We start from the raw sequence: 15,242 nt of genomic DNA, 5'->3' as shown, positions 1-15,242 counted from the left end.
GGACAACTTTTTTAACCTTTCTGAGACTCATTCTTTAGCCAATAGACGGGATAATAATAACACATCATAGAATTATTGTGAAGATTAAATGTATATTCAGATCTACTCCATAATAAACTCCCCGTAATTGGAAAAAAAAAGGATGCAGGGAAAAAGGAACATTTATACACTATTGTTGCAAATGGAAAGTAATGTATTCAATGAGGGTGGAATTTCCTCAAAAAACTAAACATAGAACTACCATACAATGAAGGTATACTATGTTGGGTATATGCTGAAAAGAATTAAAGTTATCATACTAGAGTGATGCCTGCATACTTAAACTCTTCATGGCACAATTCAAAGTGGCCAAATTATAGAATCAGCCCAGGTTTCCATCAACAAATGAGTGGAAAAAGAAAATGTGATATATATCACACACACACACACACACACACACACACGCACACAGTATTATTGAGCCATAAAGAATGAAATTAGGTCATTTGTAGAAAAATAGATAAAAATAGAAATTCTAATATTAAATGAGATAAATAAAAAAATCAGAAAAATATTGCATGTTTTCCCTGATATGTGGAATCTGACAGAGTGATGTAATATAAAAGTAACAGGAAGACTATTATATAAGAGGAAGAGGATCAAGAGAGGAGAAGAGATTGTTAGGGTACTGTAAAGTTTTCTAGGACATATGTATCAAATTCTTATTAAATTAAATTCATATTAAATTAATTAAATTCATATTTAATTATGGCTTTTTATCTGTATTTTCTTTTCTATGTGTACATTCTGTTTTACATCTCTTTTTCTATTCTTTCTTAACTTCTTTCAGAGTATTTTTATTATTCATTGTCCTACTATTTTCTTTTTGGAAATGTAATTTTGAACTTGTTCTTTAAGTGATACCTTCCTAAACAATTATACTATGATAGGAAAAATGAGAGCTGAATTAAAGATAGTCATTCTACAGAGATACAACTTCCCATGATTTTTCCTTGCAGTATGGAAAAGGCTGATTATTGAAGTTTAGTTTTATCAAATTGTGCTTCAAAAGTTACCACATATTAAAAAACAATCAACCACATGGAATGTTAGAAAAGTATTTGCAACTCATATATCTGATGAGTTTTATATCCATAAATATGGTGAAATATTATCATCAATAATTAAAATATAAATAACCTGATTTAAAATGAGCAAAGAATTGGAACTGACAGTTCTCTCAAGAAGATAAGTGAATGACCAATAAGCACATAAAGCAATATTCTTTAGCTATAATGGGAATGCAAATCATGACCACAGTGAGCTACAATCCTATTCACTAGGATGGCTATAATAAAAGAAACAGGTGATAATAAATTCTGATAAGGATATGGAGAGATGGAACTCTTATGTTGCTTGGATGCTGCAAAAAAATTTTGCAACTAGTTTGTAAAACAGTTTTGAAGGTCTTAATACATATAAAATTACCATATGACCCAGCAGTTCTACCAGTAATTACCAGAAGAAATGAATACTTATGTTCATACAAAATTGTACACATTGTTCATAATAATCAAAATTGAAAACAACAAAAATGTCCATAAACTGATGAATTGATAAATTACTGTGAATATTACATACTTATATATGAAGTTGTCTACAAATCTGAAATGGTACTGATTAAACTGGTTGGAAATAAATGAGATTTAACATGGGTTAAATCTTTTAAATTCTTTCAAAAATACCATCCTCGAAATGGGATAAAACTTATACTCATTGATGAGAAGACAATCCTTCTATGAATACTACCCACCCAATGTCAAAGTTGTACTTACAAAGGGTCATTAATAACCATCCTCAAGGCCTTGAGAAGATCAGCACTTGACAGTGTTCTGTAGTCCAACCTAATAGCTGCTCCCTTGGCCTTCACATGAGCAATGTTGTCAGCTTGATCCGCAAACAAGGGAATGCCCACCATAGGGATCCCATGGTAGATTGCCTCATAGATGCCATTGGTTCCACCATGAGTTATAAAAGCTTTTGTTTTTGGATGACCTAGGATTGAGTCAATGTCAGAAAAAATATTAATTAAAAATCTTAGAAATGAAATGAGAAATGTGTATTATAAGACATTAGAGGGAGCAGTGTATTTTAGATAACAGATTATTGTAATCATGAATTATTAACCTGCACTGAACTATTTTTTTCATATCTTAGAGGAACAAGCACCTATGTCTACTGGAGTACTAAATGAAAACTACAGGAAAGAGGGAATATATGACTTGAGACTTGATAATTGAACACAAGATTATAGGTGGTAAAAAAATAGAACTTGTTTTGAGTAAAGGAATCAACATGTACTAATGAAAAATATAGTCATGAAGGACATGTTAGCACATTTTCTCATTAAAAAAAAAAAAAAACAAAAAACTGAAGTCACTAAGTTTGCTATGTAACATGTCCAAAGCAGCAGGAAGTAGAATGATGATGGTACTGAAATCAGAGAAAAGAGAGACTACACTTCATTATGAAATGTGTCATTACTTCATAATGAAGATTATGCTTTCATTTCTATAGAGAATGAAAGAATAGCTGTTAAAAAAAAAACTAAAACAACAACAACAACAACAACAACAAAAACAACCTGGTGGTATTTGACATATTCCTGCAAGAATGGAAAGAATGAGCGAACGTTATAAAATAAGGGGCTGGGGTTGTGACTCAGTGGTAGAGTGCTCACCTTGTAAATGTGAACCACTGGGTTCAATCCTCAGCATAAAAAAATAAAGGTATTTTGTTTATCTACAACTAAAAAATATTTTAAAAACAGATATAAAACAAGACAGAGAGACAATCCAGAAACTGAAAAATTCTTGCAAAGGTAATTGCATCATAAATAAAGATAACTTGGATTCTGTATATAATGACTGTGTATAATAAAACTACATCTTTTTTACTTTGCTTTTCCAAACCATCCCTGGGTCTGGAAAATAATTTTTTTAAAAAAAGTTGAGGGGCTGGGGATGTGGCTTAAGCAGAAACGCACTCGCCTGCCAAGTTCAGGGCACTAGGTTCGATCCTCAGCACCACATAAAAATAAAATAAAGATGTTGTGTCCACCGAAAATTGAAAAATAAATATTAAAAATTTTTCTCTCTCTCTCTTTTAAAAAAAAATGTTGAACATTTTGTTCGTTTTTTTTTTTTTTTACAGAAACAAGTATTCAATAAATGTTTTCTGTTGAACTGTGAGCATCCATATTGACTGTACTTATGTTTTCAGGAGTTATCTCAGAGTCTTACCAAGAAGGTCATTCTGGGGGATCCATTCGTATATCTGAGTGTTGGGTCCTAATTTATCTGGCTTCTTGCCATTAAATCTCCATATGACCTGTTTGGTAAACAAAGTACCTTATTCTATGATTTAAAGATTAGAGTATGTTTAAATTCTAAAAATTTAAGAGATCATCTGGTTCAATATTTTACACATAACAAAATGAATACAAACAATTTTAAACAATGAGAATTCCTAAAATCTAAATTTAAATTCCATATTTTTTTGTTTAATGTATTCTACCCTAGCTTTCATTTTTCAAAATTAATATCATCATGTTTATATCTTTTGAGTGACATAGATTGTATATTATATATATTCATTAGTTCTTTAAGGTACTTATTTCAGTTTGGCATTTTGTCTTTTTAATACACAAAAGCAAAACAATACAGTCAGCTACCTGTGAGAAATAAATGAATTCTAACTAGGAATTACAGCTAAATTGTTTTAAATGGCATTTTACTAAACACTAACTACAAGAATCATTTCAGTGGCACATGTGAACTGTAACCCACACTTTATCAATTTAACCTATGCTTTTATCAATATTGGTGGATTTGAAAATTCTTTAAGTTTTAAAAGGAAGAGTTTATTAGCAACTTGTAAATAATTACATGGGTTTTGAAATAAAACGCAAAATTTTGGTGTCACTAGATTTTTAAAAACTGTTTGTTATTTAATGATGTACTACAAAGTCTTGGTGGTAATCTCATACAGATTCAAGATATTTTTATGCCTAGAACCAAAACAAGGAGCTGACTTTGGAAATTGAAAGCAGACTTCATGAACTGGAGTATAATTTCTACGTGTTTAACTTCTATATGCAATGTGAATAGCAAAGTAACTTTAGTTCTGCAGAAAAGAAAAACACTTGAGTGATTAGGAGAAGACTATATCAGATAGAAAACTACAAACTATATGGCAAACACACAAAGACCACAAGAGTATTCTGTATGTAGGAAATGTGGTATTAAAGCATTTTATGGAGCTGCATCTCCTGAATTCCAGCCCTTGCTAGGCTTGCTTCTGCTTGACACTTCCTGATACTGTCTTCTTTCTCCTTTGAATGTGTTAATCTAATATTTTAGAAGCAAAATCCTTTGGGGCTCATTTCATAAGGGTCCACTTTGAGGGAAGGAACAAATTTCTACACTTTCTTTAATATTTTCCTTCTTCAGAAATTATCAGGATCTTGTCCGTTAGTGCAACCTGTTTTTTTTTTTTTTTCTACAAATAATGTGACTCATTGTGAATATGGAGTCAGGCTTGTTCAACTCTGGTTAGCCTTTCTCTTCAAAACTCAGTTCATTAAAGAATATGCTTTTTTATGGGGGTATTTTGAACTCATAGTTTCAGAGGTTCAGCACATGTTTGGCAGATTCCAATGCTCTGAGCCAGAGAAGAGGTAGAATATGATTCCAAGAAGCTTCTTTTTAAATAAGGGTAAGCAAGGAACAAGGTATTGCATAGGATATCTAGAATCATGATAAAATTTAGCCTTTTTCAATACCTGCTTAATATTAATATTGGTGGTCCAGTTATGAGTTAATTTTTTATAGCTTTCTGATAACATTTGCTATGTATATGGTGCCCTCAGGAATCCTGCAAGGAAAAGGAAGAAGTGGCAGGGAAGAATGTGGTATCTGTGTAAATGGTGTGATACCCTTACAATGAAAATTTCATAATAGACTTTTAAAATATATTCTTTATGATCATAATGTTAATGTTAACATGAATTAAACACTTTCTACTGTTTAAAATTACCACACATATTTTTGTTTAAAACATGGTTTCTGAGATGAATTATATGTATTATGATAGGTTATGTTTCACAAAGGATGCTTCATTAATCAAACAGACTTTAACATACTTGTTTCACTAAGAGGGCACCTTTTTCTTACCTTTTGTGGAATCTGTGCAAGGGCAAATGCAATTATATTAGCTTTCTCTTCTGGCATGTTAGAAACCATTGACCCCAGAGAAAATACCACGATACCATTTTCTCCAGAACTCTGTACAAATTCTTCCATTTCCTATGAATAAAACATTTGCTCCATCAAAAAAGTTCAAAAGGGAGGGGATTTAAGAGGGCAGATTAGAGAAAGGCTGTATTCCTAAGTCCTTCAAGGATCAAAATAAAAACAGGGAGAATACTGCTTCTTAGTGAGATGGGTGAAAGGAGGATTTCACTAAAATTCAAGATTGTATAATCAGAGTATCTCAGAGACTCAGAAGTTTGTATTCATTAATCAAAGAAGACTATATTGGAACCAAAGTGTTTGTGGAAGTGGCTGTAGTAGTAATAATGGTGCTTGCTCTTGGTAGAAAGAAAAACACAGAGAGAAATACAGTGGACATATTTGATATAAAAAAAACCTGAGGTCAGAAAAGCAACCTGAACTTAGCTGATCCAGAGGCTGCACTGTGCACTGATAATTGAAAAATTACGTTTCTTTACTCGCTGGGGAGAGATGAGGTGCAGTGATCTTGAAATGGCCATACTTCAGCTGCTTCTAGAACTGGGAGATCAGAGCAAACACTGGTGCAATGCCTACTGTGTGTGGCCTAGTGTGTACCTAGCTAAATGGGAGTAAAACAAGCACAGAGAAGATTTTACTCCAGGGGAATCAAGTCACAAAAGCAAAATGGGAGCATAACTTACTTTTCCTTTGAGACTGGTGGTTCATGTGACCAGGTGAAGTGGGTAGAGAATCTGAAAATGCAGGTGTGGAAACACTCAGGGACTAAGCCCAGGAAAGCTGTGCTGGGGCCCTCAGAATGTGTGGAGGATCACCTCGCCTTCTGTTATGGGCTAATTTGAAAATTAAATCAGGCTGAGTACATTTTGCTCAGACATCTCACCCTGTGCAGAATTGGTCCCCCTTTCTTCATGAGCCTACTCACACAGAGCTGAAATCTCTATTCTCACCCACTTGCACACTGACTACAATGTATTTCAACTCTGGAACTAATGCAAGCTTGCTTCCTGATTATGTATAAAAAGGTGCCGATTCTGAGAACTTGGTGCTTTCCACTTTATGAACTGTGTCCTATTACTTGCCTCTCCCACCCCCATTCTTTGTGGTTTTCTGTTTTTAAGCTGTCCCCTCTCCACCAGTGTTCAGTGTCTTGGGATGTAGGACTATCTGCTTTCTTCTCTCTTGGCCCTGACCAGAATAAATCCTGTGTCTTTTCTTCAAAGACACAAAGGGTTTCATTTGGGATTTTGAAATAGCACCTTAACATGGCCAAATGAATAGAATTCTTGGGAGGCTACTGAGACAGATTTCTTACAGAGATCAGCAAGTGCCAGGCCCTCGGTGTGTGTCCATCTACTCTTTTCAGAACAGACACCCAACAAAGGTGATTAGACCTAAGCCTCGTTCATCAGAATTCCCCTCATAGAACACTGAAGCAACCAATCCTGGTATGTATAGATCTGTCTGTGCAGGCAAAGCTCCAACTGATAGTTCTTCCCATTTTATCCTATGTCATACCGGTAAGAAGGGAAGCTGAGACTTATTTAAAACAGCTTTAGTCTTAGGCCACTCCAACTGGTAGCTCAGAGAGAAACAAAGGAGAAAGGGGATAACAAAACCCATTCTTTGCTCTGGCTCTCCTTACATAGCTTAAGAAGAAATGAAAGAAAGACAGTTGGGCCTAGTTGGTGATCATCCATTTTGCTGACTGTTTTGACCACTTCAGTGGAAACGATTCTTTATCATTAATAGTATTTTTGCATTTTTTTATTCTCTCTCTCTCTCTCTCTCTCTCTCTCTCTCTCTCTCTCTCTGTGTGTGTGTGTGTGTGTGTTCTTTCAGTGCTCTTTGGTTCATGGACATATATTTATATACATTTTTTTCTTAGTATTTTTTTAAATGTAGTTATTTTTCCTTGCCTTGTCTTTTGAGGGTTAGGATTTTTTGATCTGTATACATTTGTTTCATTTGTATTGTTTTTATTTGTTTGTTTCTCTTTCTCTCTTTTATTCTCCTGCTGATAGCCAGAGTCTATTTTCTCTTTCTCTCTTCCTTTACTTTTTTCCTCCTATTTTCTTCTCCATCCTCATAACTGTCATCTTCGACATTTCTACAGCATTCTCTCTATTCACTTTTGAAAATTGCAAACCCTTTTTCTTCCTTCCTATCACACTTCATTTCCTTTTAATTAACTGCATTTTTACCATCTTTCAGAACCAACTGGTTTATATATTTCCTGCTCCCACCATTAACACTCTTGAAATTATTCCTTATGTGAATGACATTGTTGATATCTGTTTCTTGATTTAATGCCAGATCTAGTATGGTTATACACTTTGTTGTTGTTGTTGTTACTGGCAATTGATGATCTCACCATTTATTTATTTTTTATTTTTTTAAGCAATTAATGTTATAGAAGCCATAATAGGATCCAAATATTTATTTTAATGCTGTATATTGCTTGTTTTGTTCCTATTGTTTGTTTCCCCCTATTCTGTGAGTAACTGGAAATCTATAGTGTTACTACAAGTTTGCAGGGTGGAGAAGTCTCCAGCTAAAATAAATTCAACCAAAAAATAGTTCACCTTGTTCCACATACAAATTAATGGCACTCAGTCTCTTCTTATACTTTAATGCAGAGATTAAAATACACACTATTGATAAGACCTTAATTAGAAACAGCTGGGGGTGGGCTCATATCTTCTACCTATGGAAATCCATTGCCACAGCAAAAACAGAGAGAATTAATGCAAAGGCTGTGAATACCACACCTACGAGTGGTTCGCAATCAAAATCATTCTAGGATACTTTGGAACGTAAAGACAATGCTCTATATAGAGTGGAAGAGATATTTCCCCCAATAGATGTATAAAACCCAACACAAGTCTATATGAAATACATAAAATATATAAAAAAAGAAATATGTAAAAACAAGATTAAACCACATAAAGTTCATAATTTACCAACAACTGACCCCAAAGTTATTGTAATATATAAAATATCAGATGAAGAGTTAAAAAACTCATTATAAAAATAATGAATTCCCAAAGAACATAGAAAAACAATTGATTAAACTAAGGAAGTTACTACAGAATATAAATAAAAAATTCAATGAGATAGAAATATTGAAAGAGAATCAAACATGAATCATGGAAATGAAAGACAAAATAAATCAAAGTAAATGTTCAGTTGAAAATCTGTATAAAACAGTAGACAATACTGAGAACAGAATCTCAGATATAAAAGAAAAAATTGTCATCCTTGAACATTCAGTTTTAAAGTAAAGAAAATAAGAAACCATGATCAGAATATATAGGAATGTTAGGACAACATTAAGAGATTAAATGTAAGAACCATTGGAATTGAGGAGGGCTGTGAGAGGAAGGCTAAGAGAAATTGATAGCCTGTAAGGGAAATAATAATAAATAATTTTCCAAACCTTGAGAATGAGACAGATATCCAGATACAGAGGGATATATCCAGATATGGACCCCAAATACACAGGATCAAAAAAGAGCACATTATAATTAAAATGCCTAACATACAGAACAAAAATAGAATTTTAAAATCCTAAAGAGAAAATTGTCAGGTCACGTTTAGAGGCAAGACAATCAGAATCACTTCTCATATCTTATCACAAACTCTAAAAACCAAGAGATCTTGGAACAATAAGTTTAAAGTCCTAAAAGAAAATAACTGTGAACCAAGACTGCTATATATAACAAAGCTATTCTTCAAAATCAAATTGAAATATAAACTTTCCTAGATAAAAAAGATAAAAAGTAAAAGAATTCAAAACAACTAAACCAGCAATACAGAACGTATTTAATAAAATGATTCTTATGGAAGAAATAAAAAACAAACCTCAGAGTTCAAAAATAAACAAATCTGATTTGAAAAGTAAGTAATCAAATGAGAACAGGACCAAATTAAACATAAATAAATCAAAATGACACAAATTAATAAATATCCCTTTGTTATTAAATTGAATATAAATGGTCTCAATTCTCCAATTTAAACATACAGTCTGTCAGAATGGATTATAGTAAAAGATCCAATGATTTGTTGTTTGTAAAATATGCACCTTACAGATAAAAGCAGACACAGGCTGAAGCAAAAGGATAAAAATGATACATAAGGCAAAGGGAAACACAGAATAATCAGGATTAACTAATCTCATATCTGACAAAAAAGACTTCAAATCAAAATTAATCAGAAGCAATGGATATGGTCACTTCCTATTGGTAAAGGAAATAATTTAACAAGGAGATATAGCAACTATAAATATTTAAGTCACAAACATGGGTCTAACTAATTACATAAAGGAGACACTACTCAAGTTGTAGCCTCTGATAGACATAAATACTGGGTGATTTTCAATACAGTTTGTTTATCAAGGTCATTCAAATGTAAAATCAGTAAAGACTCTTTACTGAAAAATATTATGAGTCAAATGGACTTAAAGATATCTATAGAATGTTTTATTCAACATCATATTAATAATACACTTTCTTCTTAGCATCTCATGGAATCATCTCTAAAACAGGCCATATTTAAGATGACAAAGCAACTCTCCTCAAATGCAGAACAATTGATATAATTCATGATATCCTATCAGAACATAATGAATGAAATGGAAAATCAACATGACAGACTCATACTAAAACTATGTAAATATATGGAGATTAAAACTACTGTCTTGAATGAAACAAACAACCAACACAATTAGATTATAGAAGAAATCAAGAAAGAAATTTAAATATTCTTAGACTCAAATGAGAGTAGTAATACAACATATTAGAACCTCTGGATTAGTACGAAGGGTGTTTAAAGAGGAAAGTTATAGCTGAGTGCCTGTATAAAAAAAATCATAATGATTCCACATAAAAAAGGTATTCATTTCAAGGTTCTTGGAAAAGAAGAACAAACCAATTCCAAAATCAATAGAAGAGCAATTAGGAAAGAGAAATAAATATGAGAGAGAAAAGTAGGAAATAAATAAGTGAATTAATAAATATCCCTTTGTAATTATATTGAATAGTTATATGAATATAACTATAATTATATTGAATAATTTGTAATTGATATAATTCTATACATATAATATTTAATGGACTCCACCAAAAGACTGCTAGAGCTAATAAACAAATCTGACTAAAATAGGTGATTACAAATCAACATACAAAAATCAATAGCTTTTCTATAAACCAACAATGAATCTTCAGAGAAAAAATTCAGGAGAATAATTCCATTTACAATATCCTCAATACAAAACAAACACACTAAAAACCCCTGAGAATAAATCTAACAAAAGAGTTGAAAGACATCTACAAATAAAGAAATTTAAGAAGACACACAAGAATATGTAAAGGTCTCCCATGTTCATGGATACGTAGAATTGATATTGTTAAAATTGCCAACTATTCAAAGCTATATACAGATTCAATGAAAATACCAATGATGTCCTTCACAGAATTAGAATAAACACTCCTAAAATTCATTTGGAAAACTGAAATCCCAGAATAGTGAATGCAAATCTAAATTCAAAAAACAATCCTAGAGGCCTCAGAACATTGTCTTCAAATTATAGTATAGAGCATGGAGCCATCATATCACCCAGGCATACCACTTTTATACTAACAAAAACTGCTTGTTACTGGCATAAAACCAGACACATTGATTTGTAGTACAGAATAGAAGACAGAGAAAATCCCATACATGTACAGTCATCTGATCCTTGACAATGGTGCCAAAAACATACATTGAAGTAAAGATTGCCTTTTTAATAAATGATGATGGAAAAACTGCAAAACTGCAGAAGAATTAATCTAGTCCCTTATCTCTCATCCTGCACAAAAACCAACTTAAAATTAATCAAAGACCTAGAAATACAATTAGAGTAAATACAATACAACTCCTAGAAGAAAACATAGGGTCAACTTTCCAGCATATAGGCACATACAATGACTTTATCAAATAAGACCCCTAAAGGTCAGAAAACAATGCCAAGAGTTAATAAGTGGGAAGGCATCAAATTAAATAGTTTCTGCACACCAAAGGAAACAATAAGATTTGTGAAGAGAGAACTTATGGAATAAAAGAAAATATTTGCTATCTACCATTTACAAAGGATTAATATCTAGAATATATAAAGAATTAAAAAAAAACTTTACACTAAAAAATCAAACAACCCAATTAATAAGTGGGAAAATAAATTAAACAGATGCTTTGCAGAAGATTAAATATAAATAGTCAACAACAATATGATAAAATGTTTAATATCATTAGCAATTAGAAAAATCAAAACTATACTGAGATTTCATCATATACTAGTCAAAATAGTTGTCATCAAGGATAAAAAGAATAATAAATGCTGGAGAGGATATGGAGAAAAAGGAGTAGTTTTTCACAGTTGGAGAAGGCCTTGTAAATTACTACAAACACTATGGAAATCAAAATGGAGAGATTCATCAAAAGAGTAAGCATGGAACCATCATATCACCCAGGTATACCACTTCTCAGTATTTATCCTAAAGAATTAAAGTCATCTTATTACAGTGATACATGCATACCCATTTTCTAACAGTGTAATTCATAATGGGCAAACTATGGAACTAGTCTAAGTGTCTGCCAATGGATGACTGAATAAAGAAAATGCGGTATATATACACAATGCAGTTTTATTTAGCAAAAGGAGTTAAACTCCTAAGTTCAAAGTTGTATGTTTTTTCTCATATGTGAAAGCTAGAGAGGAAAAAAGAAAAGAAAGATGGGATGGATCTCATGAAAATCAAAGAGAGATCTGTTGAGAAAGGGACCAATGGGGGGAGGTAAAATGGGAATTTCTGGGAAGTTATGTTGGCCAAATTGTATTGTTATAATGTGTAAATATATGAATATGTAACATAAAATCCAATCATTAAGAACAATTATAATGCACCAACAAAAATGTTGGAAAAAAGACAAACAGAAAACATTAGAAATGATTGATATGTAAACTAAGAGGAGAAAAATCATGTATTATTAGAAATTTAGTGTCAATGGCCATTCTTAAATTGACCCAAACACTTATTTTCTTTGGAAAGAGATGTGCATTATGACCTAAAAGTTTTACTAGGCTTACTTTATAATATGTCTCACTGCTTGTGTCTGTGTGTCATGAAGAATGACCTAGAGCCATTAAACAGTAATTTGAAAGGTGATGTTCGAAATTATTATATGTTGACTCTTAATTCATAACTTAACTCATTACTAAGGTCAATTTTTTGGTTAGACACTATAGCTAGAACTTTACTTGTCTTCAATTCTCATTGTTACATTTCTAGTAAATAACTTGTTTATTTTAGGCAGGTTATCTGGATAATTTTTTAATTTGAAATTATTAGTACTTATTTCTCTCCTAGTGAGCACTGAACAAAAGTTACCTATAACTGGGATTGTTTTACATGTTTATATTTATTATGTCTATAATACTTCATTTCTCACTTTATAATTTGTGAGAGTTTCCCAATGCTTTCCTCTGTAACATTCCATAAAAACTGAAGGTTAAAAATCACTGACATTCAGAAGATAAATAGTGTGGTTTGGAGTTTTTTCTACATAATCCTAAGAATCCTAACAGTTCTCTACTTGTTCATTTCAGAACTATATTGATCCACAATCAGCATTTTCACTGCATTAGAATGATACATATATCTGAGTGATCATATATTTGGGTTGTTTATCATGTTTTGCCCTGAAATTTGTTAATGATATTGAAGTTTCACAAGAATGAACTGTGTATAAGTAGTTGTGAAGAATCCTTATCACCACCTCATATGACCAATGGGAATTGTTGCTGGTGGGTGTTCCTCTGGACCTTTTATTGAACTGGCCAAGTTGTTGAGTAGTTCACTCACATTATGGAAAATGTGTAGGAAATATATGTTTTCTAGAATGTTTAAGAAGTATAGTTTTAGTGGTTCCTACTCCATAACAAGTTATGCAATTAATTTCTTTATATATAGGAATACTGTCCCATCAAAAGTTTTTTGAATATCTTGTTCAAACCATAATCATAAACTCATCCTTTTTCATCCCATTTTAAATATATTATTTTCATGATTCTCTCTGTAAAAGAATGACCAAATTCTTCCAAACTAAAAAGCACACGTTCTATTCCTAATCTTGTTTTGCACCAACTCTTCTGGAAAAAAGGAAAAAATAAAAGACATTTTCCAAAGCACTGATATAGATAAATTGATAAAATGAGTGTTAATGTAGCAGTCACTGCACTACTCCTTGGACCTTGTGACATATCCAGTTATTTTGTGATTGCAATAAGATAGAACAACATGTTAAGCAATATATTCAATATATTTTCTCACAGCTCAAATGTTCTTCATATGTGTGCTGTACAAAAATTTTCTACTACTATTTTATAAATATACCCTATAAAAATTAATCCCTGAAATAGTCAAATGACTGTCATTTTGCAACATTATTTTTAAAGAAAAAATGTTTATCATATAAAAATTCAGAAAAACATGAAAATATATGTAAAAAGATTCTCCTAGATGATCTTGGTTCATGCACAGATTTCCTTGGTTTAAAATTTGAATACTTTCATTGTGCTCTCTCTCTCTTTTTAAATTTTTTTTTCAATGCTAGAGATTGAACCCAGTGCTTTCTTCATCATTGTGGTCTTTTTTGTCTGTTCATGTAACTACATGAACAGATACATACACATATAAAATATAAGTGAAAAATTGAATTTTTTTTTGTATTTTTTCTTCTCACAAAATAGTGATATTATTATATTCAATATTCAATAGTTTGCCTTTTGATTTCCAGCTAAACTTATGTTGTGAATTAATGTAGTTAAGCATTTATTTGCACAGTAATTGTGGCAGGTGAGGTGGTGCATGCCTATAATCTCAGCAGCTCAGGAGGCTGAGGCAGGAGGATCACAAGTTCAAAGCCAGCCTCAATATTGGCAAGGCTCTAAGTAACTCCACAAGACCCTGTCTCTCAATAAAATACAAAATAGCTGGGGATGTGGTTCAATGGTTGAGTTCCCCTGAGTTCACTCCTTGGTACCAAAAAGAAGAAATAAATTAAAATGTAATAAATAAATAAAATAATTGTAATGATGTGGTATATACTGGAATAAGTTTTAAAATCTTTCCTTAATGTGTGACATTCAACTTTTTTCCAATATGTATTCTATAACTATAAGTAACTGTGATGAACACACATTACATTCCTTGGACTTTTTCTGTTTGAATAATTTCCATTGATATACTGTGAGGTGCATGACTATTTGCATTTTTAAAAGTATGATATATTTGGCTTTTTGTCATTTGACAAAAGTGTTATGCTTGCTTAAACAATACAGAAATTGTCTGAGAATCTAATCATTACTGGAAAAGCAAGTCATTTGAGGGAGCATTGTTTTATATAATAAAGAAGACAGTGTTTCTGATATTGATCTGTGTTCAAATCTTTTTTATGTAATTAATAAAACCTGCTACTATTACTACTTATCATAATCACATTGCTATCTCTCTTCTCATTGCCCTCTGCTTTCTTCTGCTCTCTTTCTCTTGTTATTGACACAGTCACTCTCTCTTATTCTGAATGGGGGAATCTTTCATGATCAACACTTCATTAACACTTACAGTAACCCTGTCTCAGTGTTTAGTCACTAACTTTGATTTTCTGTTTGAACTGTGTGGAACTTACTATAAGAAACACTGTAATTCTACTAAATATAAGGCTTGAGTAAGGTCTCAATATATTGATGCCTTTAAGAATTTAGGGAGGGGGCTGCAATTGTGACTCAGCTGTAGAGTGCTTGCCTAGTACGTGGAAGGCCCTGGGTCTGATCTTCAGCACCACATAAAAATAAATAAATAAAATAAAGATATTGTGTCCAGTTACAACCAAAAGAAATATTTAAAAAAAGAATGT

The 15,242-nt window shown here is 32.0% G+C and overlaps 1 protein-coding gene across 1 annotated transcript in view; it reads right to left on the bottom strand.

Moving 5' to 3' along the window:
* Positions 1–15,242, bottom strand: part of LOC101974021 (UDP-glucuronosyltransferase 2B17) — a 31,177-nt gene that overhangs the window by 4,910 nt on the left and 11,025 nt on the right. The window contains exons 3-5 of the mRNA XM_078021375.1: positions 5,214–5,345; positions 3,282–3,369; positions 1,815–2,034 (exon numbers count right to left, since the gene is read on the bottom strand). Of these exons, the coding sequence (XP_077877501.1) occupies positions 1,815–2,034; positions 3,282–3,369; positions 5,214–5,345 (440 nt within the window). The remainder of the gene's footprint in view (positions 1–1,814; positions 2,035–3,281; positions 3,370–5,213; positions 5,346–15,242) is intronic.

Source organism: Ictidomys tridecemlineatus, chromosome 9, assembly GCF_052094955.1.
Source record: "Ictidomys tridecemlineatus isolate mIctTri1 chromosome 9, mIctTri1.hap1, whole genome shotgun sequence".
NCBI classification, from domain to species: Eukaryota; Metazoa; Chordata; class Mammalia; order Rodentia; family Sciuridae; genus Ictidomys; species Ictidomys tridecemlineatus.
Note: the sequence above shows the minus strand (reverse complement) of the source record. Positions and strands in the feature narration are given on the sequence as shown.